Source organism: Cibotium barometz, chromosome 26 (assembly GCF_041138505.1).
Source record: "Cibotium barometz isolate CiBa-2024 chromosome 26, ASM4113850v1, whole genome shotgun sequence".
NCBI classification, from domain to species: domain Eukaryota; kingdom Viridiplantae; phylum Streptophyta; class Polypodiopsida; order Cyatheales; family Cibotiaceae; genus Cibotium; species Cibotium barometz.
The window spans coordinates 52,713,942-52,739,161 of NC_141071.1; the positions used below are offsets into that span (position 1 = coordinate 52,713,942).

Consider the following 25,220-nt stretch of genomic DNA (forward strand, 5'->3'; position numbering starts at 1 on the left):
CTTCCTGGTGCTAATCGGTGGCCTTGTCGTCGATGATGACACGACCATCGCGATAGAATGCTCTCTTGCCCTCTTTCCGGGCCTATAGGACTCTTGGCATGTATGTTTTCCTGTGTTCTATCTGCATCCTTGTAAGGTCGTCAACCAAATAGATGGGATCCTCGTAGAATCACCCTCTTCCTCATGAAGGTAACCCTCTCCGTCTCTCCTGCAAACTGTAGGATGAGGGCTCGCTTGCGTGTTGAGTCTTTCCCGGCTCTCCATGCTTCGGTGAAGGGGAGAGGGTCCTCTTCCCTGTAGCTGAGCTTCGTGCATAGAAGCTTTCTCGGGAGTGGAGTCGAGAGTCTCGACTATACCTGTGACTCGAATGTTGAGGTGGCGGGCTTGCCTCATCTTCTCCTCCTCAATGGTGGCGGGCTTGCCTCATCTTCTCCTCCTCAATGGTGGTGTAAATGATTTGGTGTTCTTCACTTTGAGTCACCGCCCTCACTTCTTTACGGATGTTCTTCTTCACCACTTCAACCCATCCTGACTGCTTGGCTTCGAGTTTTCCCTCCATGTCCTTTGTGATCTCCTTGGAGATCTCTTCTTTGATGGCCGTGAGAGTGTTGTCATTGATCTCCCCTTCTTCCTTCTCGGTGTTCTTGATGGCTACTAGTTCCACTTTCAATGCACTCACCTCCTCCTTGAGTGCCGTGTTCTCTTGTTCAAGGTCCATGACCTGTGCTTCGAGGGCCATGATATGCTAGTGTAATTTGTTCTCCACCTCATTGAGGTTGGAATCGGATGTCTTCTTATTCTCCTTGATTAGTGCCTTCATTGCCGTCTCAAGGGCCTAGAGCTTCTCTTGGAGACTCAGAGCCATTCCTTGAGATTACTCTGCAGCGCTTCCCATAGGCAGGGAAGAGAGAGAGAGAGAGAGAGAGAGAGAGAGAGAGAGAGAGAGAGAGAGAGAGAGAGAGAGAGAGAGAGAGAGAGAGAGAGAGAGAGAGAGAGAGAGAGAGAGAGAGAGAGAGAGAGAGAGTTATGTTGCTGCCTTGGGGGCCTGAGGAGGGTGGGTGGGAATAAGGCGGGCGAACACGGAGACAGGCAGTGAGTGGCGCGAGCAAGGGTGCGAAGCGAACAGGTTCATGCCATTGGGGAGGTGAAGGGACTAGCGGGCGGGCGAACAGGGAGACGCGCAGTGAGCGGCACGAGCAAGGGTGGGTGGGAAAAGGGCAGCGGAGGGACTAGCAGGTGGGTGGACAGGAGACAGGCAGTGAGCGACGCGAGCAAGGGTGCAAAGCGAACATGTTCACACCATAAGGGAGGTGAAGGGACTAGCAGGGGGCAGAGAGAGAGAGAGAGAGAGAGAGAGAGAGAGAGAGAGAGAGAGAGAGAGAGAGAGAGAGAGAGAGAGAGAGAGAGAGAGAGAAGAGAGAGAGAGAGAGAGAGAGAGAGAGAGAGTGTTCTTGCCTTGGATTTCATGTGGAACGCCCAGTCTTACTTTTAACAAGTAGGTTTAGTTTGCTGAAACGTGTCTCTTCATCCTCGCTCCCTCATTATTATGAATTTTGAATCGATGGAGGTCTAGGCAAAGTAGGCAATAGCTTTAAGTAGAAGGAGATACATAAAAGAAACTTATAAAACTCATTTCATTATACAAATAGATTCTCACATGGGTGCCCATGCCGTTTGTTTATTTTAGATGTGGCCACCTTGAAGCCCCACTGTATCCCTTATACTTAAATTTTAGACCCTAGTATAAAAACTCCCAAATATTGTGTATAAAATTCAAAGTCTTCTTACACAACATTGGATGAAAAAAAGTTTGTTTTTTTAAATATTTGAGAAATTATAATTTGTGAAAATCATATCTTTTTTTACTTTTAAATTCACCTCACAATATAAGCTTGGGATTTTTGCACGCTTTCAAAACAAGGCATATTTTGAAGAAGACGATGACTCGTGGTACCGGGACACGCTCAAATCTTGGTAGGCAATCCATGCTTCGCCACCTCCCGAAAATGATAAAACAAAAAAAAAAACACCAAAACCACCTTGGAAAACCCATAGGGCCCGCCGCCATTAACAAAGGGCTTGGTTTGCGGATTTTGCCGCGCTAAAAATAAAATAAAAATCATGAGGATCATATTTGTTTTGGGGTGGCTATGAATGTTCTTTTCGTTGAGCGAATATTCCGAACACACCTGAATGTGGCAAAGAGCGCGAGAAGCGTCTCCATCGTGAGTAGTATGTATTGAGCGATCAACGGGAAGCTTTCGACACAGCTCGCCGCCCGCTTTGTACCTCACCTTGACGCCCCATTAGGCCTCAGCTTTTTCCTAGCACATTTTACTTCTGCACTTCACGGCGCATTTTCTTCTGTTCGATTAGGGTTAGGCTTTCAGTCCTCGCCCTTGCAGTGCGCCTGCCTTCCACAAATCCCAAGTCTTCGTCACAAGGCGGTTCGTCCTGCGGTTACATTTTATGCAAGTATCTCCCATCTTTGGATCTTGCAGTCTGCAGAACACATCTAACTTCATCGAAGCATGCCGTACACGGGAAGAGGTTTTCTGACGAGCAAACATGGAAGAAGCATTACACTGAACAGTATATGTTATTGGAAAGGGCCTGGCTTTGAAAGACAGATGGGATCTTGAGGCCAGTAACTCTAAATCTCAGCCATAAAGCTAGCATGGGGGAGTTTAGTCAAGCAGATCGTCATCCTAGCTTATGGAATAGGAGGACTGTTGGTTTTCGGCAGGGAGTCTGCATCATTTTGATGCTGGGGATGTTCTGTGCAGTAGATCTAGGTTTTGCAACGCTTGTAGACATCAATGAAGATGCAGATGATGCATTCGATGAAGGATTTGATGAGACGAGCACTGCAAACACTTCAATCCCAGCTCCTCCTCCTAAAGAAGGAAGCTTTGCCGACATGATTGATCGCGTCCTGGAGAAGGAGTTCTCTGAGAAAGACCAGCAAGAAGGTAAATCAGTATATGCTTTGAGAGAAGAAGAGCTGAATGTTACCTCAATGAAAATACAAAAATATATTTTGGCCTGCTATTCCAATTTGATGATAACTTTTTGCAGTATGGACTTAGTGTAGTCTGTATCGTATTCAGTGGGTTGCTTTAACAATAATCATTATGATAATGACTGCCATTACAATCAATACCTTCCATGTCAGTTCCACTGGCTTTTGGGACCCAACGAGGTGTCGTGTGGATGTTTGGTCATGATACTTGCTGTCTATAAGATTGTGTTGTGTTAAATTAAATCGCTTCTACCAGACTTTTTGACGTTGCAATCAGAGCAAGGCTTAGCTATGGCTTACAGGGTAGAAATTTTCATGTGCAGGAAGAATCTTTTCAAGTGTTGTTTGCAGATAATGGATGGCCAATTGTCTCTTGGGAAAGACAATAGATAAGGGGAGCTGGCAGGTTGATAAACATTTTGAAGAGGTCTGAATTGCCTAAAGAGGATGCGGCTGCCACAGTGTCCCCTGTATCACCCATCTCTCGTGCACCATGTCGGAATTGAATGGTTTCATGATTGCCCAGTTGATGCAGCATATCAACATTCAAATCAAGGCAAGAAAGTGAACGCAGGGAATGGGGAGAATGCAAGTTGATGAATCAATGCATGGAAGCAAGCAGGGAACCAGCAGAAGAATGAATGATTTTGATGCAACACATGGAAGAGTAACGAAAGGAGTGATAACAGATCAATGAGCTCTAGCGGCAAAGTTAGCCTGCCAGCTAGCTTAGGAAGAAGACAGTTTTCACAGAGAAGCTGAAGAAGACTGTTGCCCCTGCTGACAGGATGAAGGTACCAAATTTTGGAAGGAAGCTGTGGAATAAGACCATGAGAAGAAGCAAAAAGACTTTGGTTCGAGGCTGAAGAAGACCAGCACCGTAGGCAGGAGAAAGCTGAGGCCAATTGTTTGTGTTGCAAGGAAGAAAATCAGAATTGGGGCTGTCAACGAAGTCTTGATAGATTAGCTTGGCTTGATTGGGAGCCAGTGATAGACCCTCCAAATCAGATGCTCCCAATAAAGTAGATTTTCACAATTTCTCTAGAATAGCTTTATCAGGAGAGTGGTTTCGTGAATCTGCTTATTTGAAACTTTCTAGAAGGTGGTGAAAATGGTGAGGACTTAGTTGCTCAATGTCTCCATGTACATGACCGATGATGCAGTCACTTGGTGGAAGAAGTATGAAGCTAGAGAATTTACAGGGGCGGTGGACTATACATGGGAGGGCTCTGTTGACTGGGGCGAAGCAGCGTTATTACCATGGCTTCACATTTAACAACAAAAGAATGAGCAATGGAGGATAGAACAGCTAGACGAGACACTAACTTAGTTCTCCGATGGGGTGTTAAAGCTTGTAGTCAAGCTACAAGAAGATAAAGAGATCAAGCTTGAGACCTTCGTGTCACGTTGGGCACCTTAGATTAAACATTGGCATCAGCACATGAGCATGAGCCGGTTTTCTCCCAATATGTCAATAAAAATCAGCCCTCATTCTCATGTTAGGTACTCTAGCAACCTCAGATTCCAAAGACTACCATGGGCAAGTGGGAAGAGAAACCCAAACAATGAGGGACATGCCAATAGATGGCTAGTTATCAAAGGAGGTGTGGAGGAAGAAGAGGTGTTTCAATTATTGTAAAGGTCTTTGTAATGTAACTTGCCGAGATCTACACTAAACTCAAGATTTTTTTTTTTTTCAAAATAAACCCATAAGGGGTCCATAGAATAGTAACCACCTACTGTCCCATACCACCAGAACCTACCCTAAGGAGCCTTCGGCTAGAACCGTTGATAGGTTTTTTCGTGCTCAAAGAAAATGCCCAATAGATATGTCCATCCCATCCCAAAAAAACAAAATAAATCATTGATGTATGGTTAGAAAAGAGAAAAATAAATGTTGCTTGGTCACTTTTCAGAAATGAAATTAGTCGTTGCCACCCTAGCCAAGAGAAGAAAAGTACACTTTTATGGAGTAGAGAGGGGAGATTGCGAAGAGAAGGGCAATAGTTGCGGGAAGCAGTAGAGAGAAGCTTGAAATTGGAGAGGCTTGGAAAAAGAAGTTTGTAGAAAGAGAAGATTTGATTGTGTGTGAGCTGGATGTCGAGAAGACAGTAGAGAAGAGAATCGAGAAGACAGTAGAGAAGAGAATCGAGAAGGTCGAAAGGAGCAGAGAAAAGAGGAGAAACGAATGTGAGAAAAAGAAAGCAAAGAGAGATGCTTGGGTGAGAGTTTCAGTGGAAGTTTGTTGTGACTGTTTTGTTTAAGGAGAAGACGTCATGGATTTTGTCTGAGTTGACTTGATTTGCTCAGAGCAGAAGTTGCAAAGGTGAGAGGGTCTTGGAGGAGGTGGGTTCTCTAAGATCTCTGAGGTTGCAATTCTGTTGGAACTTGGACCAGCTCAAAGCCTGCAGCGTTTGTTGGTGGCTATCTGTAGAGTGCAGTTGCAGTTATGGTGGTTGTTTTTGGTTCTTTGTGAAGTCCAGAATACAAGATTTTGCTGAGATAGTTGTGAAGTAGTTCCTTATTGTTGTGGTACTTCTCTTTTCTGTTCTATCCCCAAATCTGAGGGGTGTTGAGATTTGCTTAGTTGTATATACATAGGGAAGCTTGTTTGTGTTGGATTGATGAAATCTTATGTTTTGGTTTTAGTTATGTTGTTTTGATGGAGTTTGTTGAGAAGAAACAATTATGAGTGAAGAGTTGACTTGTGCTGAATTAGATCTGTTTCAGTTAGTTTGTCACGTGCATCCCGCACTTGGATGCCACGTAGACATCTCTGTACAGAAGGTGCAGGACCTGGGATGGTGAACTGGTCCCATGTGAGCCCAGTCCGGGACGAGTCAGCCAGGGATCCATCTCAGTTGTCCGAGGTCAGGTGTACATTGTCCTGCACATGAGTCCAAGGTCAGGTGTGCACTGTCCTCACATAAAACAGTGCAGTCCGTGCTGTGAGTCTCCCTCTGGAATGATGTCAGTGATTCTGTGTATCTGGTATGGTACTAGATGTCAGATCATTGAGTAGTTAGTTAGGGTTTGCTTTTAGAACAAGGGGCCAGCCCATAGGGCTACCCCAAGTCGTAGTGTGGGCATGGGGATGGTGTGAAACCATCCCCATGAGGGCCAAGAAGGCCCTGGCTGTACCCACCAGCCATGGGTAGGCCATGGGGGACTGTAGGACAGCCCTAGGGGTAGCCGACTAGTTATCTAGCCCTAGGAGAGGTGTAGGGCAAGTGTGGGGCAGCCCATACAGGCTGCCCAGCCTCCAAAACAGGGGGTATTCAGTACCCAGCCTCCCAGGCAGCAGGCGCCTAAGTGCCCAGCCCTGTTTCCCATGCGCATAAGTGCCCAGCCATGTAGTAAAGTGATGCGCAGCATTTAAAGGATTATTTGCTGTATTTTCTCAGTCGTGGGACATTTATTGGCTGGCCGACTGCAATAGTACTGGCCAACTGCTCATACTGGAGTAGTATGAATAGAGAGCCCACAATCCCGTTCATTTATCTCATTTTCTCACCAAGAGCTCAAACATAAGAGGCTAGACAAGCCAAGAGGGTGCTAAGCAAAGGGGTGAAGGATTTCAGGTCAAGGGCAGGGAATTCCCAGCCAAGAAAGGTCCAAGATTTTTGTATTTTCTTTCAGATTTACATCATTCTAATAAAGCAAATACACCATCTGTGGTGGGGGTCCTACAGAGGGTATTTGGGACCCAATACTGTGTCCTCTCCATCTCTCTCTCCCTCTCTCTATTTTCTGCACATCTCCTTTCAGTTTGTGCGTTAATTTTCATCGCGAAAAGAGTGCTGATTTCTGAGTATTGAAGTTACCGATTCTTCTCGGAAGCTTCTGCATGTTACAGTGGTATCAGAGCCTACTTCAAGTACAAAGATTCAGCAAAGAAATCAGAATTTTTTCTCGCTCTCGTGTGGTTGGTTTTTAGAGGCCGGTGGACTACCCCTTTCGGAGTGACTCCTGTCTCGGATGATGGACACGGATGCTCCATCTTCTTCGAGCGAGGATGCAGTTGGCTTTACTGCAAAGGATACTCAAGAATGGATTCTCGATAGTGGTGCTTCTAGGCACATGACTCCTTCTTGTGACTTCTTTTTGCATCTAAAACGGCAGTCAGGTCGCATTTTCATTAGCGACAATTCCACAATTCAGATACACAGTGAGGACCGGATAGAGATCATTCCCGATGGCAGAGGGGGTAAGCATTCCTCTCGTGTTCTTTACGTCCCAACACTTGGTTTTCATCTATTGTCAGTGCATGAGGTTTGCAAGACTGGCTTCCAGGTGGAGTTTGAGGAGCATTATGTTGCTCTACGGGACCGCGAGACTAGCCAGGTTACTTGGGAAGGCGGTGTGGAGAATGGTATATACAAACTCTCCGCACTCTCCTCTTTGATAGGTTCTCAGGTTGGTGACTTGTGGCACTTTCGGTTTGGCCACTTAAATGTGCATGCGCTACGAGCTTTCTGGACCAGATAGTGGTTGTCTTGCCAGATGTTGGCAGTAGGCAAGGACGCTGCAGTTCTTGCATACATGGTAAGCAGCACAGGGAAACCTTTCCGAAGCAGGCTTCCAGGCAGGCTTCGAAACCATTGCAATTGGTACACACTGACTTGTGTGGACCTATGCAGACAACATCCTTGGGAGGTTCTCTGTACTTCATGCTGCTTGTTGATGATTGTTCCAGATTTACATGGGTTTATTTCCTTTCTCCAATGAAGACTCTCCGGGCTGACAAAGGAGGTGAATTTTCTTCTAATGCTTTCGTGAGATTTTGTGCGGAACATGGCATCAAGAAAGAACAAGACTGTGGTGGAGATGGCGAGGATGATGTTGGAGCATCGTGATCTTCCTCGTCCACTTTGGGGAGAGGTTGCGGCTACGGCTGTCCATATCCTCAACCGGTCTCCGACGACTTCAATACTGAACATGACTCCCTTTGAGGCATATTTTGGCAGGAAACCTGATGTCTCCCATTTCCGTGTGTTTGAGAGCGATGCGTATGTTCACATTCCGAAGAAGCAGAGAGGGAAGCTCGACTCCAAGTTCCAAAAGCTTATCTTTGTGGGATACAACTCTCTTTCCAAGGGATACAGGTTACACGATCGAGAGAGGAATGAGGTTGTTGTCAGCAGGGATGTGGTCTTTGATGAGCACGTTCTGGTTTCCACTGTCGATGAGCCGCCACTTCTTGGAGACCTAGAGGATTCTGATGATGATTCCCAGTCTATTGTTCCAACTAGACAACCTCAGTCAGTTCAGGAGGTTGAGTCGGCAGCTGGAGATGAGCCCAAGCAGCGGCAAGAGGCTCTGTGTTCTGTTCGAGTACCGAGGTGGTTAGTAGACACTCTTCGGGAGTCAGGTGTCACGGAGCTTCCCTCCAAATGGACCATAGAGGACGGACCTCGAAGATCGCACAGTCCATGATAAAAGTCATTCAGCGGAGCTTTTACAGGTAAACTATGCTTTGATATCTCGTATCATACGGGACAAAGAGCCCACTTCCGTCAAGGAAGCCCTTGCACAGGATACTTGGAGGAAAGCCATGCAGGTGAAACTTGATGCCATTGAGAAGAACAACACTTGGGAGTTGGTGCCGAGGCTGTCGAAACGGTCAATCATTGGTGTCAAGTGGGTCTTTAAGACCAAATATGCGTCTGATGGGTCGGTGGACAAACACAAAGCCAGATTTGTGGCTAAGGGTTATGCTCAGCAGCAAGCATCGACTATGAGGATACCTTTGCATCGACAGCGAGGATGACCACGATTCGGACTGTTGTTGCTCTTGCTTCTTCTCAGCGGTGGCTCGTGTATCAGATGGATGTCAAATCTGCGTTCCTTAATGGTGACTTGCAAGAGGAGGTGTATGTTGAGCCTTTGTGGTTCCAGGATTAGAAGGGATGGTTTACCGGTTTAAGGAAGGCCTTGTATGGTCTTAAACAGGCTCCCAGGGCTTGGAATCAGAAGATTGATTCCTTCTTTCTTCGGACTGGATTTCAGAGATCGGTTGTAGATCCCAACCTGTATCTCTTTCGGGAACGCGGCATGGTTACGTTAATCATCCTTTATGTGGATGATCTCATTCTCATTGGCGGTCATGTGGAGCACATTAGAGTGACGAAGGCTGCCTTGTCCAAGGAGTTTGAGATGACCGACTTAGGCTTACTCCAATTCTTCTTGGGATTGGAGATTTGGCAGACCCAGAGGGGGTTTTTTGTCTCTTAGCAACGGTATGTTCATGAGTTGCTTGAGGCCTTTGGGATGGAGAACTGCAAGCCTATTACGTCGTCGATGGACCCGAACACGAAGCTGACAGTGAATGATCCTTGTGAGCCAATTGATGCCTCTGTACTGAAAGCTGGTTGGTTCATTGATCTGGCTGCTGAACACCATATTGGACTTGAGCTTTTTTGTGGGGCTGTTGAGCTCATTCATGCAGACACCGTTGAAGTCTCATTGGGACGCAGGATTGCGGATCTTGCGGTATCTATAGGGTACGAAGGATCTTGGACTCTTTTACATAGGAGGGGGATTGATGGATGGAGTCAGACTCCAAGGATGGAATGACTTAGATTGGGAAGGAGATCCAGACACGAGGAGATCATATCAGGCTACAGTTTTTCCCTCGGCTCAGGAGTGGTTTCATGGAGCAGTAAGAGGCAGCCAACTATTGCCTTATCATCGACAGAGGCAGAGTATCGGGCTGCTTGTGGTGCTGCTTGCGAGGTTGTGTGGCTGCGGAGGTTGCTTGGCGAGATTGGGTTTCCACAGAAGGAGCCCACAATTATCTAGTGCGATAACCAGAGCTGTATAGCTATTGCTCGGAACCCGGTCTTCCATGCCCGGACCAAGCACATAGAGATACAATATCACTTTGTTCGTGAGAAGATCTTGGTTGGTGACATCTTGCTTCTTTATTGCTCGATGGAGGACAATGCGGCGGACCTCTTCACGAAGTCTCTACCTCAGGCTATCCTCTGGCGGCACTCTAGCTCACTGGGGTTGGTTCCACATCCAGGAGCTGAGAGGGGGTGTTAGCAGTCATCTCTTGTCTCTATATTTACACCAGGGCCTCTGTTGTGGGTGTGTCCGCCCGATTTAGGTGTTTTCTCATTTTTTCCCACTCTCCATATTTTTTCCTATTTTTTTCCTATTTTTCCAGGTGTGGGAGGCTGTCCTGTGCACGTCGGCTACCTCTGTGTGCTGGTCGATTGTTGGATTTTCTCATGACGGACTGCTCTAACCTGGCCGATTGCTCCAAAGAGCAGGTCGTGGATAATTTTTGCACATGTCGGCTGTCTTTTCTACAGGCCGACTGGCTAGTGGGGCCCATATAAAATGGCCCCTTGGCTCCCCACACATTGTATTCTTGTATTCGGGATTTCTTGTGTATATAGCAGAGTTATACGCTTCTCTCTCTCTCTCTCTCTCTCTCTCTCTCTCTCTCTTCTTTGCGTTTTTCTGCTGTGCACTTGCTCTAGTGTTTTCAGATCTTGTCTTCATCTCCGCTGCATATTCTGACAGACAAAACACATTGAGGTCCATTTTGACTTTGTTCGTGAGCTAGTTGCTGACGACATCATTTGTGTGGAGTATTGTTCCTCTCAGGTCAACCTAGCTGACCTCTTCAGTAAACCTCTTCTTCGAGATTCTATTATCAGCTCCTAATCCGTATGGGAGTCGGTCCACCATGCTGGAGCTGAGAGGTGGTGTTGGATTGTGTTCATCTCCAGCATTTATCCCATTTACTGTAGCATTTATGCAGCATATTTATCTGATGTATTTTACTTAGTCGTGGGTAAATTTTCCCACATTTTTAGTGTAAGGTACCCCTTCTAAAATAGGAGAAACACTTAAGATAGTCCACTAAGTCTTAACTTAGAGATAATTTCCTATTTATCGACACCTTGACCATAATGTAGAGATTCAAGGATACGATTCATAGGTAAGACCTAGTCCTATCCCACAGGGGAAGCGTGATCTTCTAAGAGTCAAATCACCCATAGGGTAATTTATCATAAATTGGGTAACTACTAGACTTGATTTCTAGAGGTAACGCTTTTTTTCTCATCCATGCAAGGCACAACCGTCGCTGACCTAGTCTTCTAGAATAGAGTTGTCCAAGAACCTAATTATCTAGCGTAGGGCTTTCACTTAATCTGTTGGAAAGCTACCTGACTAATCGGGTCCACCCGTCCGTAGGATAGTGCCATCGGGGCATTCCAACCTCCCACTTTCCACCCTACTCACGTGTCAATTTGTTTTCTAATTAATCCTACCACACTGTTTGACATAAATAAACATGTTCCTTAATTACGGTTCTTTTCACAAGGTTTGTTAAAACAGCCTTTTTACACAATACAATCATGGCAGAGACAAGATATATATATAAAAAGTTGATACATGAATCAATTCCATACAAGCCAAACCGGCTCTCTTATTCTTTTTCTTTATTCTGCCGAGATGATCTAGAATTCGGCCTTCCAGCCTCTACATGCTGGGCAAAACCCCACGGGACCATACACCTCATCGTCGGTCGCTGGCGAGGACTCAAGCCGGCCTGTCGCCCTCTCAGGCTCCATCGCTCGATCCTCCCGCTTCTCAGAGGGATGTTTGCACACTAGGGTGGGCTTATTTATTGCACTAGCCTGGGTCCTCAGAACTAGGCAGCATCATAACCTCTCGCCTCAATCGGCGAACCTTATTCTCCCAATGGTATGAGAGATACCTTGGGCCATTCTCGGGCTTTGCTAACGACGCCACCCGGCTACACAAGAACGGAGTTAGCGAGCGTTGAAGCCAGGAAAAACTTGCACTCTTTAAAGATAACACTTTCAATGCAATTTATTGAATACAGCATCACACAATTCATAACTTCATACAATTTTATGTCATTATTTTTAAAAGAAAAAGATACACATTTATTAGCACTAATATAGAAAAAAAAACTCTTCTTTAAAATATAACCGAGCTAACCTGGCCACCATTTCCTTGAGGAGCTTGGAAAGGGAGGGTTGGAGCCGCATCGGGGGCATCTTTCCTAATCTCGCTGTTGCGTGCTCTTCTCGGGGCAATATTCTGACGTTTCCGGGATGGGGCCATCTTGGACGTCGACTTGTAAAGCTTGCTGCCGCGATCGAAACGCTTCAGTCGGAAGATCGTTTGCTCACTGTGTGAGCAAAAGACTATAGCGCACGAACCCTTTCTTAAGGCAAAAACCTCTTATTAAAGTCTACGCAAATGGGGGGGGGGATTTTGAGATGTCCTTAAGAGAAAAACGTTTTGCTAAAGGGCTGAGAGCTGCTGTAAGTCTATTCACATGGGGGGGGAGAAGAGTTAAGGACACTGGCTCCTAGCAAGAGGGGGATGGAGGAAAATTGGCTTATCTGAAAAGAGGCAAATGAAGGGGTGTGAGAGGGGCGGCTGTACTGCAGCAAGTACACTACACAGGGATGGACGGCGGTACAGACGGGACATACGTTGCACAGAAACGCGTGTTGCTTGTGGAGCACCCCGGGGGTTTATATAGCTGTGGGGCACGGGTGCGGGCGCTGCGCAAAGCAAGGATGAAAGGACGGTGTACCATCAAAGGCTATGGATCAGTGGCCTGCATGGGTCTAGGGAAAAGGTACGGTGTCAGTTTGTCAGGGAAAGGAGTGGTACGCATGTACCTTATCTGGTCTGGGGCAGCATGGGTGTCCACGTAGGGGTACGTGTGGACCACACAGTGGGCGGCCATCCTTTGGTTCTTGTGCGGCCATCGTAAGGGCGTCCTGGTAAGTGTACGGTTCAAATTTTGGGGCGGGGTTCCCAAATTTGGGACGCCTGCCTCGATTTGCGTGTCGGATTGTCCTGTGGAGCGATTTTTTTTTTGGGGTTTTTTTTGTTTTGTCCGGAAGGTTTTCCTGGTCATAGGGGATTAGACCATTCGTCAATCGGACGCTCGGTCGTGCATTTATTAAGGTTTAAAGGTCGTCGCTTTTTAACAAAATGACTGAAATTTGCGTATGAGCTTGTTTCGGTGTCCGTTTTTTGGATGCTGTAAAATCCTATCTTAGGGTAAAATCGCGCGCAAATTCCAAATTTGGGCTCAGAATTTGAAGATTTTAAGTAGAAATGACTCAAATAATAAAATCATTGATTTTTATACCATAAAAGCTCATAAATTTATCTATTACATGAACATTTCTTTATTAGTGAAGATGGGTATATCACATCCTTCCCCCCTTAAAGAAATCGAGATGTCCTCATCCCGTCATGAATTGGGGATAATCCTTTAAGAGTGTAGCTTCATCTTCCCAAGTTGCATCCTCTTCAAGGTAATCTTTCCATTGTACTAGATGTTCTACAAGAGTTCTATTTCGGAGTTGCCTTTCCCTAGAATCTATGATGCTACTGGGCTGTAATTCAAGGACTCCTTGAGTAGGGATTACAACTTGTTCATCATCAAGAATATGATCGAGACTGAATACATATGGTTTTAACAAACTTACATGAAATACATTGTGGACTTTGATATGGGATGGGAGCTGGAGTTTATAGGCACTTTTACCTAGACACTTGATAACTGTATAGGGACCACAATATCTAGGACTGAGTTTCTTATATCTCCCAAGTGATAGAGAACTTCGTTTGGGTCGCACTCGTAGAAGAACTCTGTCTCCTTCCTTGAAGATCCTTTTAGACCTCTTGGTGCCAGCATAATGCTTTTGTCGATCTTGGGCAGCTTTAATATCCTTTTGGATTACCTTGGTTTGTTCCTTCATCTCTTCGAGCATTTTCCTGGATGCCTCAACTCTTATGGTTGGATCAGAGAAATTTAGAGGAGACAAGCATTCTTGCCCATAGAGTGCTTTGAATGGTGACATTCCTATGCTCTGATGATAAGATGCATTGTAGGCAAATTCTACCAGAGGAAGGTATTGAATCCACCTTCTTGGTTCCCGTCCACAATATGCTCTGAGAATGTCTTCAATTACTTGATTGACTCTCTTAGTCTGGCCATCGGTTTCTGGATGATAAGCTGTGCTAAAGTAAAGTTGAGTTCCTAGGGCTTGAAATAAGGACTGCCAGAACTTTGAAGTGAAGTGAGAATCCCGATCACTTACTATCCTTTTCGGGAGACCATGAAGTTTGAGGACTTCCTTGATGAATATTCGAGCAACATCAGAAGCTTTGAAGGTTTTCTTTGCTAGTATAAGGTGAGCTACTTTGGTAAGTAAGTCCACTACTACCAAGATGGAGTCATATCCTCCTTGAACAATGGGGAGACTTGTGACAAAATCCATACTAATGCACTACCACTTCATTTGGGGAATATCTAAGGGTTGAAGTTTTCTAGGCATCTTGACCCTTTCAGCTTTGATCCTTTGGCATGAGAGACATTGCTTCAAGTACCGAAGGACATCATTTTTCAAGCCTGTCCAATGAAAGCTCCTTCTTACGGCATTTAATGTTTTTGCATAGCTTGGGTGTCCTGCAGCAGGGCTATCATGAGCTTCATGGAGGATTAGTTTCTTTAAAGCAGGATCCTTAGGGATACATAGCCTGTGATTGAAGTAGAGGCTTCCTTCATGAGTGGAGTATCCCTTGATTAGATTCTTCTCTTTCTCTGAATTTCCCCCTTCTTCTACTACTTCATCATCCTCTGGTAATCTGGATCATGAGATGAGACTTCTTCCACCTTGACCAGTATGGGATTATTTGGCATTGAAATTGCACTCAAGAAAGATTTGCGGCTAAGTGCATCGGCTACCACATTATCTTTTCCAGGGCAGAATTTGATGTCAAAGTCATATTCTTGTAGAATTTCAATCCATCTCCTTTGCCGCATGTTGAGGTTAGGCTGGGTGAAGATCCACTTTAGACTTTTGTGGTCAGTTACAAGCTGGAATTTGCCCCCCAAGAGATAATGTCTCCATAATTTGAGGCAATGAACAACTGCTAAGAGCTCCAAAACATGGGTGGCATAATTTGCTTCATATTGCTTCAGCTTGCGGGAAGTATAAGCGACTGGTCTTCCTTCTTGGCCTAAGACACCACCAAGTGCTAGACTACTAGCATCAGTAACCACTTCAAATTCCTTTGCGAAATTAGGAAGTTTCAGGACTGGGGCAGAAGTAATAATGACCTTGAGGTGATCAAAACTGTTTTGATGGATTGGTAGCCACACTATTTTGCAATCCTTCTTAAGAAGATCCGTCAAAGGTGCAGCTACCAAGGCATAATCTTTGATAAAAATCCTGTACCATCCCGTGATTCCCAAAAACCCACGAACTTCACGAACTGATTTAGGGGGTGGCCACTCTAGAATATCCTTGACCTTGGCGGGGTCTACTGAAATGCCATCTTTGGAGACGATGAATCCAAGATACTCAATTTGATGAGTAAAGAAGGTACATTTGCTCTTCTTGGCATAGAGTTTGTGTTTGCGCAACAATTGCAGAACTCTACGCACATGCTCCTCATGCTCTTCCATTGATTTGGAGTAGATTAAGATGTCATCAAAGAAAACAAGCACAAATTCATCCAAGTAAGGACGGAATATATCTTGCATTAGGCGGTTGAAGGTTGCAGGAGCATTGGTTAACCCGAATGACATTACAGTAAACTCATAGTGTCTTGGGTATATCTGCTTTCTTGACTTTGATCTGATAGTAACCAGACCTCAAATCTATTTTTGAGAAGACTTTGGTCCCATGAAGCCTGTCAAGAAGTTCGTCAATGCGAGGGATAGGATACTTATTCTTGACAGTGACTTGATTTAGTCCTCGATAATCTATGCAGAGACGGAGAGTTCCGTCCTTTTTTTGGAAAAGAACAGGTGTCCCCCAAGGAGAGCTACTCGGGCGTACGAATCCTTGCTCAATGAGTTGGGAAAGTTGCTCTTTAAGCTCAATGGCTTCAGGAAGGGACATTTTATAGGGCGTTTTTGAAACGGGTTGAGCTCCAGGGATCACCTCGATTTCATGATCGACTTCTCGAGGAGGCGGCAGCCCTGTAAGCTCGTCAGGGAAGATGTCAGAGAATTCTTGGAGCCAAGAGGAAGAGGGTTCTGTCTCCATACTAGGTTCAATGGTTTTGTTGAGCTTGACTAAGAAAACTTGCTGACCCTTACGTGTTCCCTTGAGAAGATGTTTTGCCTTGACTACCCTAGATTTAGGTTTTCCTGTTTCCCTGAACAGATATTACTTGGCCATGCTCATTTTCAAAAGTGATACTCCCCTGGTTACAATGAATGCTAGCTTTGTTTGCAATTAACCAATCCATCCCAAGGATTCCATCATAAATTCCTAATGGCAAGACTCTAAAGTGGCCATGAGTTTGCTGATTACCCAGCTCAAAATCAAGGTTTCCTATAGAGTGGCGAGATACTACTTCTTTCCCACTGGCTAACTCTACAGTCATTCTTCTAGCTGTTTTTTGACTCAAGTTTAATTTTTGCAAACACCTAGGAGAAAGAAATGAATGGGTACTGCCACAATCAATCAAAAGCTGAAATGGCTTACCGTGATGAGTGGCTGGGGTTTGGATTACACCAAATTGTTTATTCGGACCTTGGTGTTCTACTGCTGCATGGACGGTAGCACGCTCTTCTTCAGCCATTTCCAAGGTTGGTTCTTCACTTATAATACAGGCGGTCCTAGCAATTGCTCCTCCGTGGCCTCTGCTACGTCCACCGCCTCTTGCACCTTGGTGGATAGGGGTTCCATAACCTTGACTTCCTCTGCTACCTTGGGGAAATGATGTTGCCATCTTGGGATAGTTGGCTCTAAAGTGCCCCGGCTCGTTGCACTCAAAACACAGAGGGCCTTCTCGGGAAGAAGCAGCATACGAGCGGGGGACAAAAGAGTCGCCTTGTCGCCCTCTGTTGTAGTAGGGGGAATTCTGTTGGGGTTTCTTGTAGGGTTGATCTTTAGGATTTGCCTCAGGGTAAGATCTCTTTTGATGCTTAGGTTTGTCAGTCTTCATTTCTTTCACAAGGGGCTTTGCTCGTATGAGAGCATCCTGTAATGTGCTTGGCCTCATTGCTTCAAGGGAGGAGTCTAAGGGTTCATTTAACCCTTGGCAGAAACGAGCCACTTGCTAGGAAGTAGTCATAGCTGGGGCATACTTCCGAAGAGTGATAAATTTGGAATAGTAGTCCTCAAGAGTTAAGCTGCACTGCCTAAGACTAAAAAACTCATTCATCTTTATGGATTCATGGGATGGGGGAAGATATCTTTCCTTCACTGCTTGCTTGATGTCTTCCCACGTTTGAGAATGCTCGGTGACTTTCTTGTCACGGCACCACTGTTTCCACCAGAGTTTAGCATCTCCGATGAGGCGAAACCGTGCAAGCATAGACTAATTTGCTACTCCAGTACCGGCACAGCAGAGAAATAATCGTCCATCGCCTCAATCCAGACTTCAGTATCCTTCTCAACCTTTGAACCTTCTCCTTTAAAGGAGGGAGGTTGCATTTGCTTGAGCAGGAGCTTCTTCTCCTGGGTATTAGTGTAAAGCGCATTGGGAAGTGGAGGGTGATCGTCCTTGCCATCATTGTAAAAACAATGTTAAGATTACAAGATTCATATTTGCACAACGCTTATTTTTGGAGAGTAAAACATTGAAATCATTTTATTTCCAAATATTTACAAGGACGAGTTTTATTACAAAGATCTGAGACTAATATAATTAGTCTTATTTGTCATCAAGGAAAATTCCTAAGCTTGACTATGACATAAGGGTACATAGGTGAAATATAGGGGTTTCGCTATAGTTTCTAAGACTCTAAAAACTGATGGTAAGAGTGGTAGACTTTGGATTGGGGTAGATCCCAACACAGCTACTCTATCAACAGGTAAGATTTGCATCACTTGGTCATACACCCAGCGATCCTGAGGTATGCGAATCCCATCTATAGTCACAGAGGTGTCGGCCTTGGGGGTATCGACGAACCAAAATAAACGGATCATCTTCAACTTTTCAATCCAACGAATCCGCTTTAGGTCGGTGGTGAGGTTCCCAATTTGATCTGCTCGGATGAAGAAATATCTCGGCCCACGACTCCAGAAATCTCTATCTCATCCTCTTTCAATACGAGAGAAATGAGGGAGGGACATCTTCTCTAGTATCTGCACCATGGTGTCACGGAACTCGAAATTTGAGGAGTGACTAGCAGTCTCGAAGATGCATTGGAAAACTAGAAACTTCGAGTAGGCATCTTCCTCTTCCTACAATCAATTCAAACATCAATTCAACTATTTGTTTTAGTAGGATGTTTTTATTAATTAGCATTATGTTAGGTAAAACATTCATTGCAAAACAGTCCTTAAATGGCAATTCAAGGAGCTAAGATTGGCTCTAATACCAATTGTAAGGTTCCTCCTTCTAAAATAGGAGAAACACTTAAGATAGTCCACTAAGTCTTAACTTGGAGATAATTTTCTATTTATGGACACCTTGACCATCATGTAGAGATTCAAGGATACGATTCATAGGTAAGACCTAGTCCTATCCCACAGGGAAGCGTGATCTTCTAAAAGTCAAATCACCCATAGGGTAATTTATCATAAATTGGGCAACTACTAGACTTGATTTCTAGAGGCAACGCTTTTTTCCTCATCCATGCAGGGCACAGCCGCTGACCTAGTCTTCTAGAATAGAGTTGCCCAAGAACCTAATTATCTAGCGTAGGGCTTTCACTTAATCTGTTGGAAAGCTACCCAACTAATCGGGTCCACCCGTCCGTAGGATGGTGCCATCGGGGCATTCCAACCTCCCACTTTTCACCCTACTCACGCGTCAATTTGTTTTCTAATTAATCTTACCACACTGTTTGACATAAATAAACATGTTCCTTAATTACGACCCTTTTCACAAGGTTTGTTAAAACCGTCTTTTTACACGATACAATCATGCCAAAGACAAGATATATATATAAAAGTTGATACATGAATCAATTCCATACAAGCCAAACCGGCTCTCTTATTCTTTTTCTTTATTCTGCCGATCTAGAATTCGGCCTTCCAACCTCTACATGCTGGGCAAAACCCCACGGGACCATACACCTCATCGTCGGCCGCTGGCGAGGACTCAAGCCGGCTTGTCGCCCTCTCAGGCTCATCGCTCGATCCTCCCGTCTCTCAGAGGGATGTCTGCACACTAGGGTGGGCTTATTTACCGCACTAGCCTGGGCCCTCAGAACTAGGGAGCATCATAACCTCTCGCCTGAATCTGCGAACCTTATTCTCCCAATGGTATGAGGGATACCTTGGGCCATTCTCGGGCTTTGCTAACGACGCCGCCCGGCTGCACAAGCACGGAACGGAGTTAGCGTTGAGCACGGAACGGAGTTAGCGTTACAGCCAGGAAAAACTTGTACTCTTTAAAGATAACACTTCCAATGCAATTTATTAAATACAGCATCACACAATTCATAACTTCATACAATTTTATGTCCTTATTTTTAAAAGGAAAAGAAACACATTTATTAGCACGAATATAGAAAAAAAAACTCTTCTTTAAAATATAACCGAGCTAACCTGGCTACCATTTCCTTGAGGAGCTTGGAAAGGGAGAGTTGGAGCCGCATCGGGGCATCTTTCCTAATCTCGTTGTTGTGGGCTCCTCTCGGGGCAATATTCTGACGTTTCCGGGATGGGGCCATCTTGGACGTCGACTTGTTAATTCTAAGTAGAAATGACTCAAATAATAAAATCATTGATTTTTATACCATAAAAACTTATAAATTTATCTATTACATGAACATTTCTTTATTAGTGAAGATGGGTATGTTACATTTAGGCACTTTTCCCGAGTCGTAGGTATTTTCACTAGTTGTGGGTTTCTTTTACTGGCCGACTTGGCTATTTGTGCTCTATATAAGAAGAGGCTTTTTGCTATTTAATTCATTCATCATTTTGCTCAAGTGTTGGATCATTGTTGGCTGCTCCAAGTCTCTTCTTTGCTTCCACTTGCTGCCTTCAACCGTTCTCTCAAAGAAGGCCTGTGTATCAATGTAAACAACACAGCTTTGGGCTCTAAGTGCAGTTACTTTTTGTATTATGTCTCTAATCATGTCTTCTAAATACTAATAGACTAAGAAGTCCTCACACTGCCTCTATGCGGGAGTTCTTGCCAATGCCTAGGAGATGCCTATAAATGCCCTTTTATAGTGGCAAGGGGCTGGTTGGTTGGTAGGGTTGGCCAGCTATGCGCCAACTATTCATGACTAGATACAATGTATCTGAAGCTGTCCACATTTGATAAACATGGGCGCCTTTTTGTTAGCCTTGTGAAACATGTGTCTAGCTGTCCTTTCAGCCCATGCACAGCCTCCACATCTGCCTAACAGTCGACTGCAGATTGAGTGCATGTCCACATGCTTCCATGGCTGTGGGCATGCACTTGACCCTCCGAGAGCAGTGATTGCCAGCAGAATTGCTCAGACCTACAAGGAGCAAGCGTCCAAAGTTTCCAAGGCTCAACAAGGTGGGCACAGTCATGCCTCCTGATCAGCCTGGATGCTTATTCGAGAGAGGTCGGTCATTCACATTTTAAGGAAAATTATTGATCAAAAAATTGTACTTCATCTTTATACTAGCAAATATACCGTGAGGTGGGAAACCCTCAATTGGGTTAGTTGGGACCTGATTGAGTGAATATTATATTATACTCTTCTCTCCTCTTTTTTCTTCAAAGTTACTTGCACCAGAAGAACCTAATTAGCACACCTTAATCAGACGTCTTCGGCAATGCATATAGCATCTTTTCCATGCTTATTTTTTGGCTGCAACTAATGTCCACTTTGCTCAATATGTTCCTAGCGTGCACATTCGCAGAAGACTTTGCCTCTGGGGACTGGAAGTTCTCAGCATAGATGCGCACCTACCCTGGTGCATCTGTACCTGTTTGTATGCTAAGTGATAATGTCCCTTTGTCAATTAGGGTTCATATTGTTCTCCAACTTTCGCAGACTACCCTCTACGCAGCCTCAGTAAACGTGAGGCTTGATGCACGCATGTGACAAGTTGTTTTCAGTTTTCGGTGTGTGGGCATGCACGCATGCACATGTCTATTCTATGTTCTCTCCTTCTTCATGAAGATGTTTTGAATGCATGAACTGGAGACATCATCCTCTGGTGTTTAGGGTGCTCGATGTATCTCAAAATCTTGTTTGCAGGTCTGCTCTAAGATTAAGTTTTTATCTTTTGCTTCAGTTGTGGCACTCGCTTGACTTTAGCTTCTCATGTTCTTTTGCTCATTGAAGTTTGCATGTGCTGTAGGTAGTGAAGGAAATGGCGGTAGTTTCAACAACAGCATAACAGAACAACAGGTATGCACTTTACGCTTGTCTTTTTCGCATACTGGCTAGCTTATTCCAATCTTTAATTGATTTGTTTGCATATGTAGAGAGACTTTATCTGTTGTGCGGCGAGAGGAGGTTTATATGCTATAAGTCGTACAGTTGTTGTGTAAACTTCTGGTTTCATTAGCTTTCTAGGATTGTTTTTCTGATACTATATGCAACCACTTACTCTATCTATCTTAGTTAAAATTCTGCTAACTTGAAATATGCGATTAGAAAAACTTCAAGCAAGGTTTCTGTTTGTGGAGCGGTCCATACCACAGATTTGGGAAAGATTCCTAATTCTCCTTTCAGAGCTAGTCACTTGGCAGTAGAATTAGCTTGGGAGAATATTGGGAGCTTGACAGCTTGGCAGATTTGGAAGGCTAGATTTACAGAGGGTATGGAGGGTACTTAGACATATCATTTACATGCTCATCCGTGCATCTGTTTTGAACTGCCCGCAACCTCTCTGTAAGATCTCCACAGACCACGCCCAAGGATCATTTGACCTAGAACCGAAACCCTAATGAGGTTTTATAGACCTGACATCGTACGCATCGCATGACCACGATAGATTGTGGCTAGCGACTCACCACCCAACCATAGATTCTCTGTGAGCTTGCTTGTTATTGATGGTCCCAATCTAGTGTCCCATACCACGAGGCCGAGTCACCCACCTTGCAGCTCAATGGCCATGAGGTCTTGCATGCCCCTAGTAGCCCTCTTGTCTAAGGCGTGGATACCTCAATGACTCGTAAGTGCCCCCAAGGTTACTTATATGGCAATAACTAGGCTATTATTGGCCCTTGCTTTTTAGCCATTATTAGCAGGCTATATGTTATAAGCTCTTAGCCAATCTAGACCTCATCATGCTAGCACCCTTAGCCCACGTGTGATCCTTCAAGTCCCCACGTCCCAGCTAAGCCCTAACCCCGACCTTGGTTAGTCGACGTTGGGACATAACATACTTCCTTCTGTATGTTCAATTCATGTCCTCGTGAATGCATAAGGAGACAAGCCTATGTAAGTGAATCCTTCGATTTGGACGTTTGTCCATAGCATCTACTCAAATCTACGGCCTTTTACCTAGGCCAGTGTAAGACTCCTCCTGTAGACCCTACTACAAAGATCCAATCGCTTACTATCAATCCAACTCGCATCCAAGAGCTGAATCCCAATATGACGTCAAGTCTTAAAGTGCAACAAGCTCTACCATAGCAACCAAGTGTAGACCCATAGCACGACCCACAACACAACTCAACTATCATACAAAATGGCATCCCGCATTAGTTGTCGGCAAACGCTAGTCCACTCAATGTGCGCAAACAAGTCCTAGTGCCATGTACTTTGAGTACAATGTTCCAATTGCAAGATCCTCCCTATCTAATCCTCATCAAAAGTGAACGGAAATTGTCTTTTCTCACATAACTAGGAGATTCTCATGTCTACTTTAGGGCAAGCATAAAACTTCCCATCAATTTCTATGTATGTCCCATGTCCTCCAACAGCCTGAAGACAACATATGGCTTCAAGCTACTTTTCACCCCTCCAAATGGAAATGAACTTAAGGTTACCAAAGGCATTTATAGAGATCATGAAGGACAATGGTTATGACAAGTTCCACCCCTAACATGTCCGTGGGTTACACACCATCGAATAGGTGGAAAGTCCATATGAATTCAAAGTCCTCGAATCAAAATAATTGTCATGTGCATGCACAATGCACATCCCAGAGCTAATCCCTGAAGGGCAACAGATAAAGATCATGTTAAGGACCAGATTTAGGAACTTCAGCAGCTAGTGTGGGCAGGGAAAGGACTAGGTTCTTGTCGGCTTGCAGATTGGAGACTTCTCATGGTGGCGGTTGCAGGAGGTTTTTGCTTGTCCAAGGACATGGACGATAGTAGGTCGGCCAGTCCATAGGTCCTTAAAAGGCTCATAAATAGCCAATGGCTGGGCTCATCGTGATCATTCAGTCCTGTAGGGATTGGATCACTAGAATAGGGTTAGACTAGGTGTTTTCTACATTTTCTAGGGCAGCCTAAGGCTTGCAAATATATTGAAACTCAGCTCTCTCTCTCTCTCTCTCTCTCTCTCTCTCTCTCTCTCTCTCCCCTAGACTACATCAGAGGGAGATCACAGAGATACAGGCTCGACATCAGCACCATGTCCAGGAGCGGCTAGCTCACTTACACTCACACCCGGAGATCATGCTCCGAGGTATTTTTGCCTCGCCATCGCCTATGTATCACATATTACACCCCCATTATGGTATTGGTTGGAGCTAGACAGATCTGCATTGCATTCTTGTATACACTACGCATATAGGTTGCATACTGGGCCTCTAGCAGTAGTGCTCCATCCATCACACCCCCCCCCCACTAGCTTAGTACTTTCATGTTCATTTTGTCCTTTTTTTTTGGACATCCAGAAGACATTGACAGTTGTACATTGATTTGTCTCATAGGTCGAGTTCGGCCTCTAGTAGACGTTAATACAGCTTTCTTTCTTCTTTCTTCTCTCTCTGACTACATATTAGATACAGATGTACTTACAGCACAACTGAGCAAAGTAGTCCCCTTCGTGGACTTAGGAGACCCTATCTCTATTATAGTAAAGGGTACACAGGCAAAAGTCTCCTATATGGACAACAATGAGAAAATAGCAGTGATGAAGCAAACAAGGTCTCTCCAAGGGACAAAGGTATGGATAGCTGATGAACTCACCCCGCTACAACTCAAGAACAGATCGGCAGAGCTGAATAAAGTTAAAGAAGCAAGAAAGAATGGCAAATGGGCAATATACAGAGGAGGACAAGCAATCAATAAAGAATTCCGTACCCCACCCGTGACCCCCCTCCAGCAAATCCATCCATGGATGAAATATAGCTATTTTTATTTTGAACCTCAATTTCAAACTAGATGCAATAGAACCCATTGTAATTTAAACTCTTAAGAGTCTTAAGAGTTCATTTTGAGTTAATTTTTTTTCAGTTTTATGCCTCTTTGGCATCGATACCCAAAGTGGAATGTAAATGGATGTACCTGATCTGTCCCATAGGTCGGATTCGGCCTCCCGTGGACGTTAATATAACTTTCTTTCTTTCTTTCTTTCTCTCTCTCTCTCTCTCTCTCTCTCCATGGACAGTTTTGTATCACCCGAGTGAAATAGCTATATTTATGTTTTCTTTCTGTTTTATTTTCCATTCCATGATGAGATATGCCATGGACATTATTGTATCACTTTGGTCTCATAGGCCCATTGGGTCTTTAGTAGACGCTTAATATATCTTTCTTTCTTTCTTTCTCTCTCTCTCTCTTTCTCAGACTCAACTGAGGGGCTTCAGAGATAGTTGGATGCCTTACAGACTTTTGCACTCAACGGGACCTCTCTGTTAACCTTGGTGAAACCAAGGTAATGGTCTTCAATACCTCTCGCCCCTTCACATCGAGATTGAGCTTCACATATTGTCACGTGCATCCCGCACTTGGATGCCACGTAGACATTTCTGTACAGAAGGTGCAGGACCTGGGATGGTGAACTGGTCCCATGTGAGCCCAGTCCGGGACAAGTCAGCCAGGGATCCATCTCAGTCGTCCGAGGTCAGGTGTGCATTGTCTTGCACATGAAGCAGTGCCAGTCCGCGCTGTGAGTCTCCCTCTGGAATGATGTCAGATGTGCTGTGTATTTGGTTTGCAACTGGATGCCAGGCCTCTGTAGGCATGTAGGTTTGCATGTAGAGATGGGGCCAGCCCATAGGGCTACCCCAGTGCAAGGATTTGCATTTTGCATTCTTAGTCTGGGCATGGGGGAGGTGTAGAACCACCCCCAAGGGGCCAGGAGGGCCCACATTGT

The 25,220-nt window shown here is 44.8% G+C and overlaps 1 protein-coding gene across 3 annotated transcripts in view; it reads left to right on the top strand.

The window, feature by feature from the left end:
• The first annotated feature begins 2,140 nt into the window (after positions 1 to 2,140).
• Positions 2,141 to 25,220, top strand: part of LOC147624083 (K(+) efflux antiporter 4-like) — a 94,762-nt gene continuing 71,682 nt past the window's right edge. For all 3 annotated transcript variants that reach the window (XR_015269256.1, XM_086820743.1, XM_086820744.1), the window contains exons 1-2: positions 2,141 to 2,972; positions 21,301 to 21,350. Coding sequence is in view for 2 of the 3 variants with exons in the window: in XM_086820743.1 (XP_086676869.1) it covers positions 2,678 to 2,972; positions 21,301 to 21,350 (345 nt within the window). In the remaining variant the exon portion in view is untranslated. The remainder of the gene's footprint in view (positions 2,973 to 21,300; positions 21,351 to 25,220) is intronic.